The 12,686-nt window shown below is 41.9% G+C and overlaps 2 protein-coding genes across 2 annotated transcripts in view; both read left to right on the forward strand.

The window, feature by feature from the left end:
- Positions 1-1,022, forward strand: part of FAAH2 (fatty acid amide hydrolase 2) — a 48,380-nt gene extending 47,358 nt beyond the window's left edge. Inside the window, exon 11 of the mRNA XM_084871090.1 lies at positions 607-1,022. Coding sequence (XP_084727216.1) covers positions 607-782 — 176 coding nt within the window. The 3' untranslated portion in view covers positions 783-1,022. The remainder of the gene's footprint in view (positions 1-606) is intronic.
- Positions 1,023-6,482: 5,460 nt separating this feature from the next.
- Positions 6,483-8,950, forward strand: LOC311615376 (germ cell-less protein-like 1; the record flags this gene model as incomplete). Its single annotated transcript, XM_084870819.1, has 1 exon — positions 6,483-8,950. The coding sequence occupies exon 1, from the start codon at positions 7,457-7,459 to the stop codon at positions 8,948-8,950; it is 1,494 nt and encodes a 497-aa protein (XP_084726945.1). The 5' UTR covers positions 6,483-7,456.
- Positions 8,951-12,686: the final 3,736 nt, after the last annotated feature.

Genomic DNA, 12,686 nt, shown 5'->3' on the forward strand with positions numbered 1-12,686 from the left:
AAACAGGGTAGTTTCTTTTTGGGGTGATGACAATTTTCTTAACATAGAATGTGGGCATGGCTACACAATTCTGTAAATTTATCATTAATTTGTACATTTAAAATAAGAAATCTTATCTTACTCTAATGCTCTATAAAAAACATGAATTAGGTAAATAATTACAATTTACAAATCTTGACTACCACAAAATTATACTCCAAATTTTTATAAATGAAAATAAAATTCATAATGCAATAAGATGTCCCATATTAGCTCATTTTTCTGAAGATGCTACAAAGGGCAAGTTAGGAGTAGCATTTTCTATAGTCAGATCCTGATTTGAGCTTCTACTAGCCCAGTAATCATAGCTATGTTATCGAACTTCTCTATTCTTCAGTTATTTTATCTGTAAAATAGGAATCATTAATACAAGTTCCCGTCTCGTGGGTTTTGTTGTGATCATTCAAATGTCTCATTCACATCAAGTCCCTAGGTGAGTTCAGCAGATAGTAAACTCTACCTATATGTTCGTAACTATCATCACCATCACTGTACAATTGAGGGGAGAAAAGAAGTTTTCAAGAACAGGTCTTGATTTCTCACATTCTTCTTGTTCGTTCCACTCAGGTATCTTCAGCGCCCTGGGTTTGCCTGTGACCCAGTGCCCATTGGGTCTGGATGCTAAAGGACTTCCTCTCGGGATCCAGGTCGTGGCTACACCTTTTAATGATCACCTGACCCTGGCTGTGGCCCAGTACTTGGAGAAAACCTTTGGAGGCTGGGTCTGTCCTGGCAAGCTGTAGAATGTACCTTCTCACTGTGTGTGAGTGTGTGTTTCGATTTCTACAGATTGGGTGACATCAAGCACCAATAAGCAAGTTAAGGAGAAACAACTGCAGAATGATAGTTGTTCAGTTATTCTTCCTGCTGTTCTTTCTTTCACCGAGTATTAACTTTAATAAAATACTAAACAGTTCCTGCCCTCAGTTACCTGAGAAGCCGGGCAGGTACATGACTATGTGCAATAAAGTGATCTATATGCTGTTATGGTGTCTGTTTTTCATACAGTGGGGAGGTCACAGAGCGGAATATTCCGTTTTAATTAGGGAACCATAAGCAACTTCAGAGAGAAAATGATGCTTAAACTAAGAATTGGAAGGCAATTATGTATTTGCCAGGCAGGCCATGAAGTTAATTGCACTTAAGAACTGCAGTGACAAAAACAAGGCATGAAAACTATGTAATGAATTGTAAGTATAGGAGCTGGAGAGGAGTATGGAGGCGGATGAGAATGCAGCAAGAAAAGCTTCTCCAATATCACCAAAAAAGTATATGTCAGTTCTGTCCACTAAGAAGCAGTACCTGTTGAGTACAAATAATCTCATAGCAGCCGAAACTGGTTTGGCTCAGTGGATAGGGCATCGGTCTGCGGACTGAAAGGTCCCAGGTTCGATTCCTGTCAAGGGCATGTACATTGGTTGCGGGCACATCCCCAATGGTGGGTGTGCAAGAGGCAGCTGGTTGATTTTTCCCTCTCATTGATGTTTCTAACTCTTCTGTCCCTCTCCCTTCCTCTCTGTGAAAAATAAATAAAAAATATATTTAAAAATAATAATCTCATAGCACCCCAGATATTCATTTCCAAATACCTTTTTCCATTAAAAAGAACGGGGGCTTTTCAAAAATATGTATTTTTTAAAATTTATTCCAGAGAAGTAGAGAGAGAGAGAAGCATCAATGAGGAGAGAGAATCATTGATCAGCTGCACACCCCACATTAGGGATTGAGCCCGTAACCTAGCCATGTGCCCTGACCAGGAATTGAACTATGACATCCTGGTTCATAGGTCGATGCTCAATCACTGAGCCATGTTGGCTGGGCAAACCAGGGCTTCTTGAAGAAAAAGTTGATTCCAGGACTGAGAGAAACGATAAGGTGAGCCTGGGACAGATAGCTGTGCCAGAAAGTTACAAAGTGCTCAAAACTGAAGGAAAACGGATCAAAATGACACAGGAACAATTTGAAGCTCTCACTGGCCAAACATGGAGCAAGTTTAATACCAAAATGAATGACTGATGGATTATAACTCAGATTGGAGTGGAGGCGAGGGAAAGTAGGTTTAGATCTTGATATAAAACAGATATAGGTGCCCTAATCCCGTGGTCGGCAAACTGTGGCTCTTGAGCCACATGCGACTCTTTGGCCCCTTGAGTGTGGCTCTTCCACAAAAATACCACGGCCTGGGTGAGTCCATTTTGAAAAAGTGGCATTAGAAGAAGTTTAAGTTTAAAAAATGTAGCTCTCAAAAGAAATTTCAATCATTGTATTGTAGATATTTGGCTCTGTTACTAATGAGTTTGCCAACCACTGCCCTAGCCGGTTTGGCTCAGTGAATAGAACATTGACCTGTGGACTAAAGGGTCCTGGGTTCATTTCTGTCCAAAGGCACATGCCTGGGTTGGGGGCTTGATCCCCAGTAGGGGGCGTGCAGGAGGCAGCCAATCAATTATTCTTTGTCGTCATTGATGTTTCTCTCCTTTCCTCTCTGAAATAAAAAATAGGTATTTTAAAAAATAAAATAGATACAGGTAATACATATTTTGATTTCAAAATAACTTTCTAATGCTTGATATATACAACAATATCAAACAATAGAGATAAAATTAGATATTTATACAATAGATTTTTATGAATAGTTATATATGTTTATATTTTATAAATATAAATGCTAAATAAATCCATATAAATAAAAAATGCATATGATGTATAAAATTATATTTATATATAATATAAAATAATGTAGGGTTAGAAATACATAAGAGATTTAGAAAGTCATATTGCAACTATCTAAATAATATTTAATTCAGATAAGATTCATCAATGGATGCCAAGACCATTGGATAAAAATTGGGGAACAATTTTTAGGAAACTGAAAAGTTTCCGTCTTAAAATATCTCTTGTAAATACTTATTAATTACAAGATATGGGATGTTGATTTTCAAGTGGAGATATATAGGCACACCACCTTAATCAAATGATCAGAATTAAAATGGACAACAAAAATTAACATGAACAGCCCTGGCCAGTGTGGCTCAGTTGGTTGGAATAACATCCCATGCACCAAAGGGTCACAGGTTCAATTCTGGGATAACATTAATAATATCCCATGCACCAAAGGGTCACAGGTTCAATTCATGGGATGTTGGAATAACATCCCATGCACCAAAGGGTCACAGGTTCAATTCTGGGTCAGGGCACATTAACCAGGTTGCTGATTTAACCCATGGTCGGAGCAGGCAGGGAAGGCAACCAATCAATATTTCTCACATTGGTATTTCTCGCCCCCCCCCCCCTTCCTCTCTCTAAAATCAATGAAAAAATATCCTCGGGTGGGGATTTTAAAAAAAAATTACAAGAACAATAAGACAAATTAATACCATGTGTCTTCTGGTGAAATGCTCCAAGAAGAAGAAGGTTATATCATTACTTCTGTGATGTTCCTTCCAAAAATATATCACTTGGGGGGAAGTTCTGTATGTGGAAACAGGACATACATTGATTGGCCAGATTATTATGATCTCTGAACACATAATCATCTGGCCAGGCAGTATATATAGATTAGAGGCCCGGTGCATGAATTCATGAATGGGTGGGGTCAGGCCAGCCTGGCCGGGGGAGGGGATATAGGCGGTTGGCCAGCCTGCCTGCTGGTTGAAGTCCTGGTTGAGGGGACAATTTGCATAATATTCTTTTATTATATAGGATATCACTGAGTGGCCAGATTATTATGCGTTCAGAGATCATAATCTGGCCACTCAGTGTATATGGAAAATCTCTGCACCTTCCCTTCAGTTTTGCTGTGAACCTAAAATCGCTCTAAAACAAACTAGACTCTTAATAAAATGAAAATGCAGGGTCTACGCTTATGAAGAATTTCAAAATGGCAACAGCAGAGCACTGAACCGAGCCGGGCGGTCTTCAAAGCACAGTTGTATGACCAGAAAGCCAGTCCACTGCCCACTGCATTCCTGAACGTCTCCAGAGAGAAACAGAGAAGCTGAGTCATGTCCTCCCCAGAGCTTCATGGGGACCCTTCATTTCCTCCACCAGATCACAGGGACTTCCCAATGGTTTTCCCCTACTCCAACTTTGCCTGTAGTTCTGTGAGCTCTCATCTCCTTCCAGTAAATTCTCTTTTGGTTTTGTAAGCAAAGAAACAACAAAAGGGAAGGAGGGAGGGAGAGAGGGAAGGAGGGAGAGAGGGTGGGAGGAAGGAAGGAAGGGTCAGATAAAACCAAATTTGTGGACACTTGCCCAGCCAGTGTGGCTCAGTGGTTGAGCATCGACCTATGAACCAGGAGGTCACAGTTCAATTCCTAGGTTGTGGGCTGAATCCCCAGTGGTGGGCATGCAGCAGGCAGACCATCAATGATTCTCTTTCATCATTGATGTTTCTATCTCCCTCTCCCTCTCCCTTTCTCTCTCTGAAAGCAGTAAAAAAAAAAATTTATGGAAACTTTACAAAATAAAGGGCTCAAATTCTTTTTTTTAAAAAAAATATATATATTATTGATTTTTTACAGAGAGGAAGGGGGAGAGATAGAGTTAGAAACATCAGTGAGAGAGAAGCATTGATCAGCTGCCTCCTGCACACCCCCTACTTGGGATGTGGCCCCAACCAAGGTACGTGCCCTTGACCGGAATCGAACCTGGGACCTTTCAGTCTGCAGGCCGACACTCTATCCACTGAGCCAAACCAGTTTCGGCAGGCCCATATTCTTTAAAACAAATAAATGAATTAGATCAAGGAAAGGCTGAGAAACTGTTCCAGATGAAAGGTAGCTAAAAACACATAACTCAATGCAATGTGTGATCTTGGATTGGGTGGTGGGGGGGAAGAAAGGTGAAATGAAGGACATTAGGACAAATGGCAGAATGTGAATATGGGCTTTATATCAGATAATGTGTCCTTTGTGGAAATTTCTGAATTTATGCTTTTGCACTGTAATTATGTAAAAGAATATCCTTATGAGTATGAAGGGAGGAGCTGAAAGCAGGTGAGAGGGTTTGCTGTGTGGGTGAGACATGGTATCAGGGTAAAAACTTGGGAATAGGAGAGCATCCAGATATATAACTGACTTTATGTTGTTTTCTGTCTCCAAGGTACCTTTATGATAGTAATAAAGAGCTTGACTTACATTGCTTTATTTAAAGCTTTCCAGAGCAACCCTGGAAGTACAGGTGTTCTCACTTCTCATATGAGGAAACTGAGGCACGGAGAGGATTAATATTTTTGTCTGAGATGACACAGCTTGGAAGTGGCAGTGTCTATCCTATGATCCAGATTTTTCTGCCTTTCTCATAAAAATCTGCAATGTTTATTGTGTCAGTTAAGATGCTTTTAGCTTTAAATAAAAGAAAATGTTTATATAATATATATTTGATTTTTTTTACAGAAAGGAAAGGAGAGGGACAGAGAGTCAGAAACATCGATGAGAGAAGAAACACCGATCAGCTGCCCCCTGCACACTCCCTACTGGGGATGTGCCTGCAACCAAGGTACATGCCCTTGACCAGAATTGAACCTGGGACTCTTCAGTCTGCAGGCTGACACTCTATCCACTGAGCCAAACCAGTTAGTGCAAACAAAAGAAAATCTTGATTCAAACTAATTCAGTCTATAGAACAGGCATTCCAGTAGGAGGGTGAGTTCCAGGAAAGTTGGTTACAATTGCATCAGGGATATTATGAAGGGCCCAGATCTCTGGCTCCCTGCTCTGTCATTTTTTTTTTCTTTTTTTGAGAGAGAGAGAGAGAGAGAGAGAGAGAGAGAGAGAGAGAGAGAGAGAGAGAGAGAGAGAGGAAGGGAAAGGGAGAAACATCAATGACAACAGGAAATCATTGATTGAACCTCCTGCATGCCCCATACTGGTGATCAAGCCTGAAACCTGGGCATGTGCCCTAACGTCCTGGTTCAAAGCTCAACCACTGAGCCATGCTGATCGGGCATGTATGGTGCAATCTTGTCTATTGCTTGCAGTATCTCTCTGCATGCGTATACATATATGTGTATTTTTTCTGTTTGCAAAAAATTTGTTTTATAAAGTATGTTTTATTTTGTATATGGCTTCTGTCACTTCAAAGTATAAGAATGTCCAAATGTTTAAAATTATTAAATAATACCATGAAAGTTCAGCAAGGAAATATAGAACAATATTTATCTAATTTCAGATAAGGCAAGGCTCTCTATAAACAGAGATATAAAAACCCATATTTGGAAAATCTGATTTGGCCTCTTAAGCATAAAGATGTTGCCCTAGCTGATATAGCTCAGTGGGTAGAGCCTTGGCCTGCAGACTAAAGTGTCCCAGCTTTGATTCTGGTCAAGGACACATATCCAGGCTAGATCCCCAGTAGGAGGCATGCAGGAGGCAGCCAATTAATGATTCTCTCTCACTGATGTTTTTATCTCTCCCTTCCTCCCTGAAATCAATTTTAAAAAAAAATTATAAATAAACAAAAAATATTTTTAAAAAAGAATGAAAATGTCTTTACAGAAAAGAACTCCATAAAAATTAAATGGTAAATGAAAATTGTTAAAAGAAGCTTTTAGCAATCCATGAGGCGAGAAGATATGTAAACATTTCAGAAATCAGCAAAGAATATGAAAATGTACCTTACTGGAAATTTTAAAAAACCTCTTCTGCCCTCCAGTAATCAAAAGCAAATAAAATAATGAGATACCACACTGTTCTCATTTAAAAAAAATGTTTTTATTGATTTCAGAGGGGAAGAGAGAGGACGAGACAGAAACATCAATGATGAGAGAGAACCATTGATTAGCTACCACCTGCACACCCCACACCGGGGATGGAGCCCGAAACCGGGGAACGCGCCCTGACCAGGAATTGACCCATGACCTCCTGGTTCATAGACCAAAGCTCAACCTCTGAGCCACACCGGCCAGACTGTTAACCTTTTCAAATCGCTACCAGTTGTAGGTAAATGATTGTATTTAGGACTGCCCCCATTGAATGTCCCCAAACACTGGCATTGAGAATGTGTGAATGCGTTGCAATCTCTAACACGCTGATCAAAAAGCCTTTCTTTCATTCAGTCATTTCCCTTTTAGAGAAACATTCTGGAGGAAAACCTGGAGGCTGAGGCTTTGATTAGCTGTCAGGTTCACGGAAGACTCCGCGGCAGGGGGCGGGGCCACAGCGGTTGGGCGGGGCCCTAGCAGTGGGCGGGGTCACGGGCTGTGGCGGATGGCTGGGGCGTGGCCTCATGGGGGCGTGGTCTCACGGGGGCGTGGCCGGGCGGCCGTTAAGGGATGCAGGACCTCTGTGACGTTTGTAACTGTCGCTCTGGGTCTCAGTGAGGCTCTGGCATAAGCTGAGGTAAGGGACGCTGGAATGCCACGGCAACAAAAAGTCTAAAACAGCCCCCCTAGGCCGGAATCGGATAGTCTTCCTCGATGGGGAACTTGACCAGTCGCTTGCTGGGGCGCAGGGAATTAGGCCCAACTGATAGGCATCAGCTAGAAGCCGGGCCAGGCCCCCGAAATGTATCATCCCGTGGCAAACGCAAGCGGACCTTACCCTCTGGGGGCCCAGAGGTCGAGAACAGCCGCAGGTCTCTGGGCCCAGAAGTGAATTTCCCGCAAGAGGCCTCTAGGAGCCAGAGTAAAAAAGTGATCACATCCGAGTACGCTTACCAAACGTTCTTTCTGAATGGGGAAACCAGTGACATTAAAATCCGCGCTCTGGGCCAAGTGTGGTGCCTACACAAGAGGTACCTGCGTCAGTCAGTCTACTTTGCTACTCTGCTTAGAAATTCTTGCGATCACTCCGACAAAGATATTATCGACCTGGACATTAGGGACCACAACATTGACGTCGAGTCCCTGAACTTTGTGCTGGGTTCCTTGTACAGGGATGAATATGACCTACGGGAGCCCCTTCGAGTCTCAAGAGTTTTGGCAACGGCGTGCCTGCTTCAGGTAGAGGACTTGATCGAAATGTGTGAGGAGATCATGAAGGAGGCAGTGAACGCGAAAACTGTATGTGGCTATTACGCAACAGCAGAAGCCTACGGGGCAGCGTCTCTGAAGACAGAATGCTTTGCCTGGCTCCTTCACAATCTCATGACGCATCCCACTGTGGAACTTTACAAAGAAATCAGCATAGATCTCATGAGCCAGCTCGTTTCTTCCGCCGACTTACTGGTGTTACAAAAGGAAATAGACGTGTACACCACGCTTAAAGAGTGGATGTTCCTTCGTCTCAACCCGGCCTGGAGAGGAACCATACAACAGCTTTTAGAGCGAGCCAACCACTGGTTTTCTAGGCTCAGAGGACGTAACACCAGCGTGGCTTTCCTGGAGACCAGACGAGGCAGACCATTTCAAGCGGTGTTTAAAAATCTGAGGTTTCAGCATATCATCTGTGACCTGGCCTCCACAAGAGTCATTGAGGAAGATACTCTCATCCCTTCAGAATGGTTATCGAAGGTTTATAAACAACAATGGTTCACCTTGCTGAGGGCGCAGCGAAGCAGGGAAATCGGGCCCCGATACACCAATGAAACAGAACTGGAGGAACACAGCATGCGATGCGGGAAAATGGTCCTCAAGGAGGGCAAATTCTCCTGGAAGTGGTCGGGTTTCAACTTCGGCTTCCCTCTGCACGTCATCTTCACCAACGACTATATCATTTTCAAGCAAAATCTCGTCACTAAGCCAGGTGTGGGTTCAGTCTGTTTACGATCTCTAAGAAATATTGCGTTCCGATTGACTCTGGTATATTTTGATTCGAGAGGAAAAGTAATTTTCAGCCAAACAACTGGTTATAGAACTCTTACCTTTGTGAACGACGAGGACCACCTGATAATGAAGTTAGATAGCAACGTTCTGTGCTTTCCGTTATATGTATTCTGCAATTTCCTGTTTACATCGTTAGAAAGTCCATAAGATTGATTTTAGCATTTTGAACACTTCTGATGTTTTATTGCCTTCAGTGGCCCTACTGTAAAACACAATAAAGATGACATATAATAAAAATCAAATGTGGAAACTACCTTTATTTTATTTCCAGCTTTATTTTATTGACTAGCTTTATTTTACTTCTATGGATTTAAGGAAAAAGAGTTTACTTCAAAGGAAGTATCGGTGAAAGCAAATAATTATTAATGCTGTCATTTTTTGCCTCTTATTTACCATCAACGGGCAAGCACTAAATGGAAATGCAAGCTTACATTTCCAAGAAATAAAAATAAATTTAGCCGAGACCGGTTTGGCTCAGTGGATAGAGCGTTGGCTTGGGGACTGAAGGGTCCCGGGTTCGATTCCGGTTAAGGGCATGTACCTTGGTTGCGGGCACATCCCCAGTAGGGGGTTTGCAAGAGGCAGCTGATCGATGATTCTCTCTCATCGATGTTTCTAACTCTCTATCCCTCTCTCTTCCTCTCTGTATAAAATCAATAAAATATATTTTTTAAAAATAAATAAATAAAATAAATTTATTAGGACATGTTTTATCCTAACTAATATTGAGACAAAATATAGAATTCTTTCCCTTGCTATACTTGTTGTGCAAATGTGGGTTTTAAAAATATATATATATATATTATTGATTTTTTACAGAGAGGAAGAGAGAGGGATAGAGAGCCAGAAACATCGATGAGAGAGAAACATCGACCAGCTGCCTCCTGCACACCCCCTCACCAGGGATGTGCCTGCAACCAATGCACATGCCCTTGACTGGAATCAAACCTGGGACCCTTCAGTCCGCAGGGCGACGCTCTATCCACTGAGCCAAACCGGTTTTGGCAAATGTGGTTTTTATTGCAGAAATATTACAGGAGAGAGTCAATCATCAGGAAAAACCTGTGATTAGGGACGCTTTTGTGCTCTAAAATGTACAGTTTTAAATAGCCAGGCAATCTCAGGTTTTATAACATTACACGTTATATAAGTTAGTGTTATTTTCCAAATAATTCAACACATGGCCCAGTTACTCTGGGGTTTGAAGAATGCATACTGCTGACAGTTTATCTGCCAAACTTTTTTTTCCCACACTTAACGAGTGGAACAAGGATTAAAGAATATATAAACATAGTACATAATTACATATTATATAAATACTAGAGGCCAGGTGCATGAAATTCGTGCAAGAGTAGGCCTGCCTTCCCCTGGCTGCGGACACTGGAGGAAGGAAGGCACCTGGGACCCGGGCTTCCCTCAGAGTCCCAGCTTCGTCTGGAAGGTCATCCGTTCTAATTAGCATAGTACATTTTTATTTGTTTGTTTGTTTTTTGCTTAATCCCTTCATCTTTTCCACCCATATTACATTTTTATATATAGATAGATAACATATTATATTATCATATATATATATTATATGATAATATAATACGTTATCTATCTATCTATATCTATATCAGAAAATATGTATTGTAAAGCATATATAATTATAATTATATAGTAACACATATCCTATATAATAAAGAGATAATATGCAAATGGTCGTTATGCCAATATGTGGTAACAGCTCAGACAATACTGGGGAGAGGGGAATGGGGAGCAGCCAGGCACAAATGAGCTCAGGAGAAAGGAATGGGCACCAGCCAGGCTGCGGCCTGGGAGAGGGACAAGCCACCCAGTCTGCAGTCCTGGGCACCAGCAGCTGGGGCTGCAGCCTGGGAGACGGACAAATCACCCTCTCCTTGGTCCCGGGAACCAGTGCCTGCACCTGTGCCTGCGGGCCCAGAAGAGGGACAAGCTGCCCGCCCCACGGTCCTGGGTGCCAGCAGCTGTGCCTGCACCTGAGACCCGGGAGAGGGACAAGCCGCCCACCCCGTGGTCCTGGGCGCCTGTGGCTGCAGTCTGGGCAAAACCGCCCACCCACAGTCCCATGTGGCTGTGGCCAGCCCGGGTGAAGCCAGCCCAGGTCCCAGTTGCCTGCAACCAACTGGAAAAGGGAATCCTGGGTCCCAGGTGTGGGGTGAGGCAGAGGTGGTTATGGGCGATCAGGCCAGCAGGGTAGCAGCTAGGGGCAATCAGGCAGTCAAGAGGTGATTAGGGGCGATCAGGCAGAGGAGTTAGGGGTGATTAGGCAGGCAGGAAGGTGAGTGGTTAGGAGCCAGCAGTCCAAGATTGCAAGAGGCAGTCGGACATCCCACGAGGGGTCCCGGATTGGAGAGGGTGCAGGACAGGCTGAGGACACCCCCTCCAGTGCATGAATTTTGTGCACTGGGCCTCTAGTAAATACATAATGTTAGATACAATATTATAGGTTACATATAAATAAATACATGCAAATAAGTGTTTTTATTGCTTGTAAAAACCAAAGAAATAATTTTTAAATGGTTGAATAAATACTGTAATTGAGAAGCAGCCCAAGTGTCCATTAGTAGATGAGTAGATAAGCAAGCTGTGGTACATTTGCCCAATGGAATACTACATGGCGGTTAAAAAAAAGGAAATTTCTCCCCTTTGCGACAGCCTGGATGGGCCTGGAGAGCACTATGCTAATTGAAACAAGCCAATCAGAGAAAAACAACTACCATATGATTTCACTCATGTGGAATCTAATAAACAAAATGAATTACCAAGCAAAATAGGAACAGACTCATAGAGAGCACGGGGGTGGGGCTGGGTGAAGGGGGTGGAGAGATTGAACAAAAAAGGGAAAAAATGGAAAGAACTCTTGGACATAACAGTGTAGGGATTGCCTGGTGGATGGGTGTGGGAGAGGTACAGTGTTAAGGAGGGATGGATGGTAATGGACGAAAATTTGACTTGGAGTGGTGAACACACAATACAAAGTACTGTGATGTGTGGTAGAATTGTGCACCTGAAACCTGTATGTATACTTTGTTAACCAGTGTCACCCCAATTAATTAAATAAAAATGAATAAAATAAAATATATTTTCATAGATGCCAGGTATGGATATCCAGATATGAATAATTTTGAAGTATCTTCACCTTTTCCTTTTTGTGCTTATATTTGGCTTACTTTTTATTTTGCCAGAGTTTGTTCTGCTTGTCTACGGAGTATTTAAGGTGATATTTATTTCAAAATAGAAGACAATAAGACACACAACATTTTTACTTTAAAGATATGTCTTCTAAACAGTCCCTGATGTAGGAAGAGAGGGCCAGTCTATTCAACTAACTGGTGCAGCTTTCAAAGATTTTACCGCCCCTCAAATGCTGTTTATGTTGGTTTCCGTGCCCCAAAATTCATACGTTAAAATTATATTGCAGGCAGGTGTGGCTCAGTGGTTGAACATCAACCTATGAACCAGGAAGTTCAATTCCCGGTCAGGGCGCATGCTCAGGTTGGGGGTTCAATCCCCAGTGAGGGACCTGCAGGAGGCAGCCTATCCATGATTCTCTTTCAACATTGGCTTCAGGAGTGCAAACATTTGGAATTTTGTTAAATTCTATTTAAGAAATAGAAAAACATGTTTGGAATGAAAGATCTCTGAAAATAGTGCATTAAGGCCTAAAAGTTTTTTGACAATTTATTAACCAATTCTCTTTTCTTTAAAGTGAATAATAAGTCAAAATATTGAAGACTTATTTTTTCTATTTGTTTTGCTTTTTATTTTATTTTCAATTACATTCAACATTATTTTGTATTACTTTCAGATGTACAGTGTAGTGGTTAGACAATCATACACTTTACAGTGTTCCCTCTGA

The sequence above is a fragment of the Pipistrellus hanaki genome (assembly GCF_964339955.1).
Source record: "Pipistrellus hanaki genome assembly, chromosome: X".
Classification (NCBI taxonomy): domain Eukaryota; kingdom Metazoa; phylum Chordata; class Mammalia; order Chiroptera; family Vespertilionidae; genus Pipistrellus; species Pipistrellus hanaki.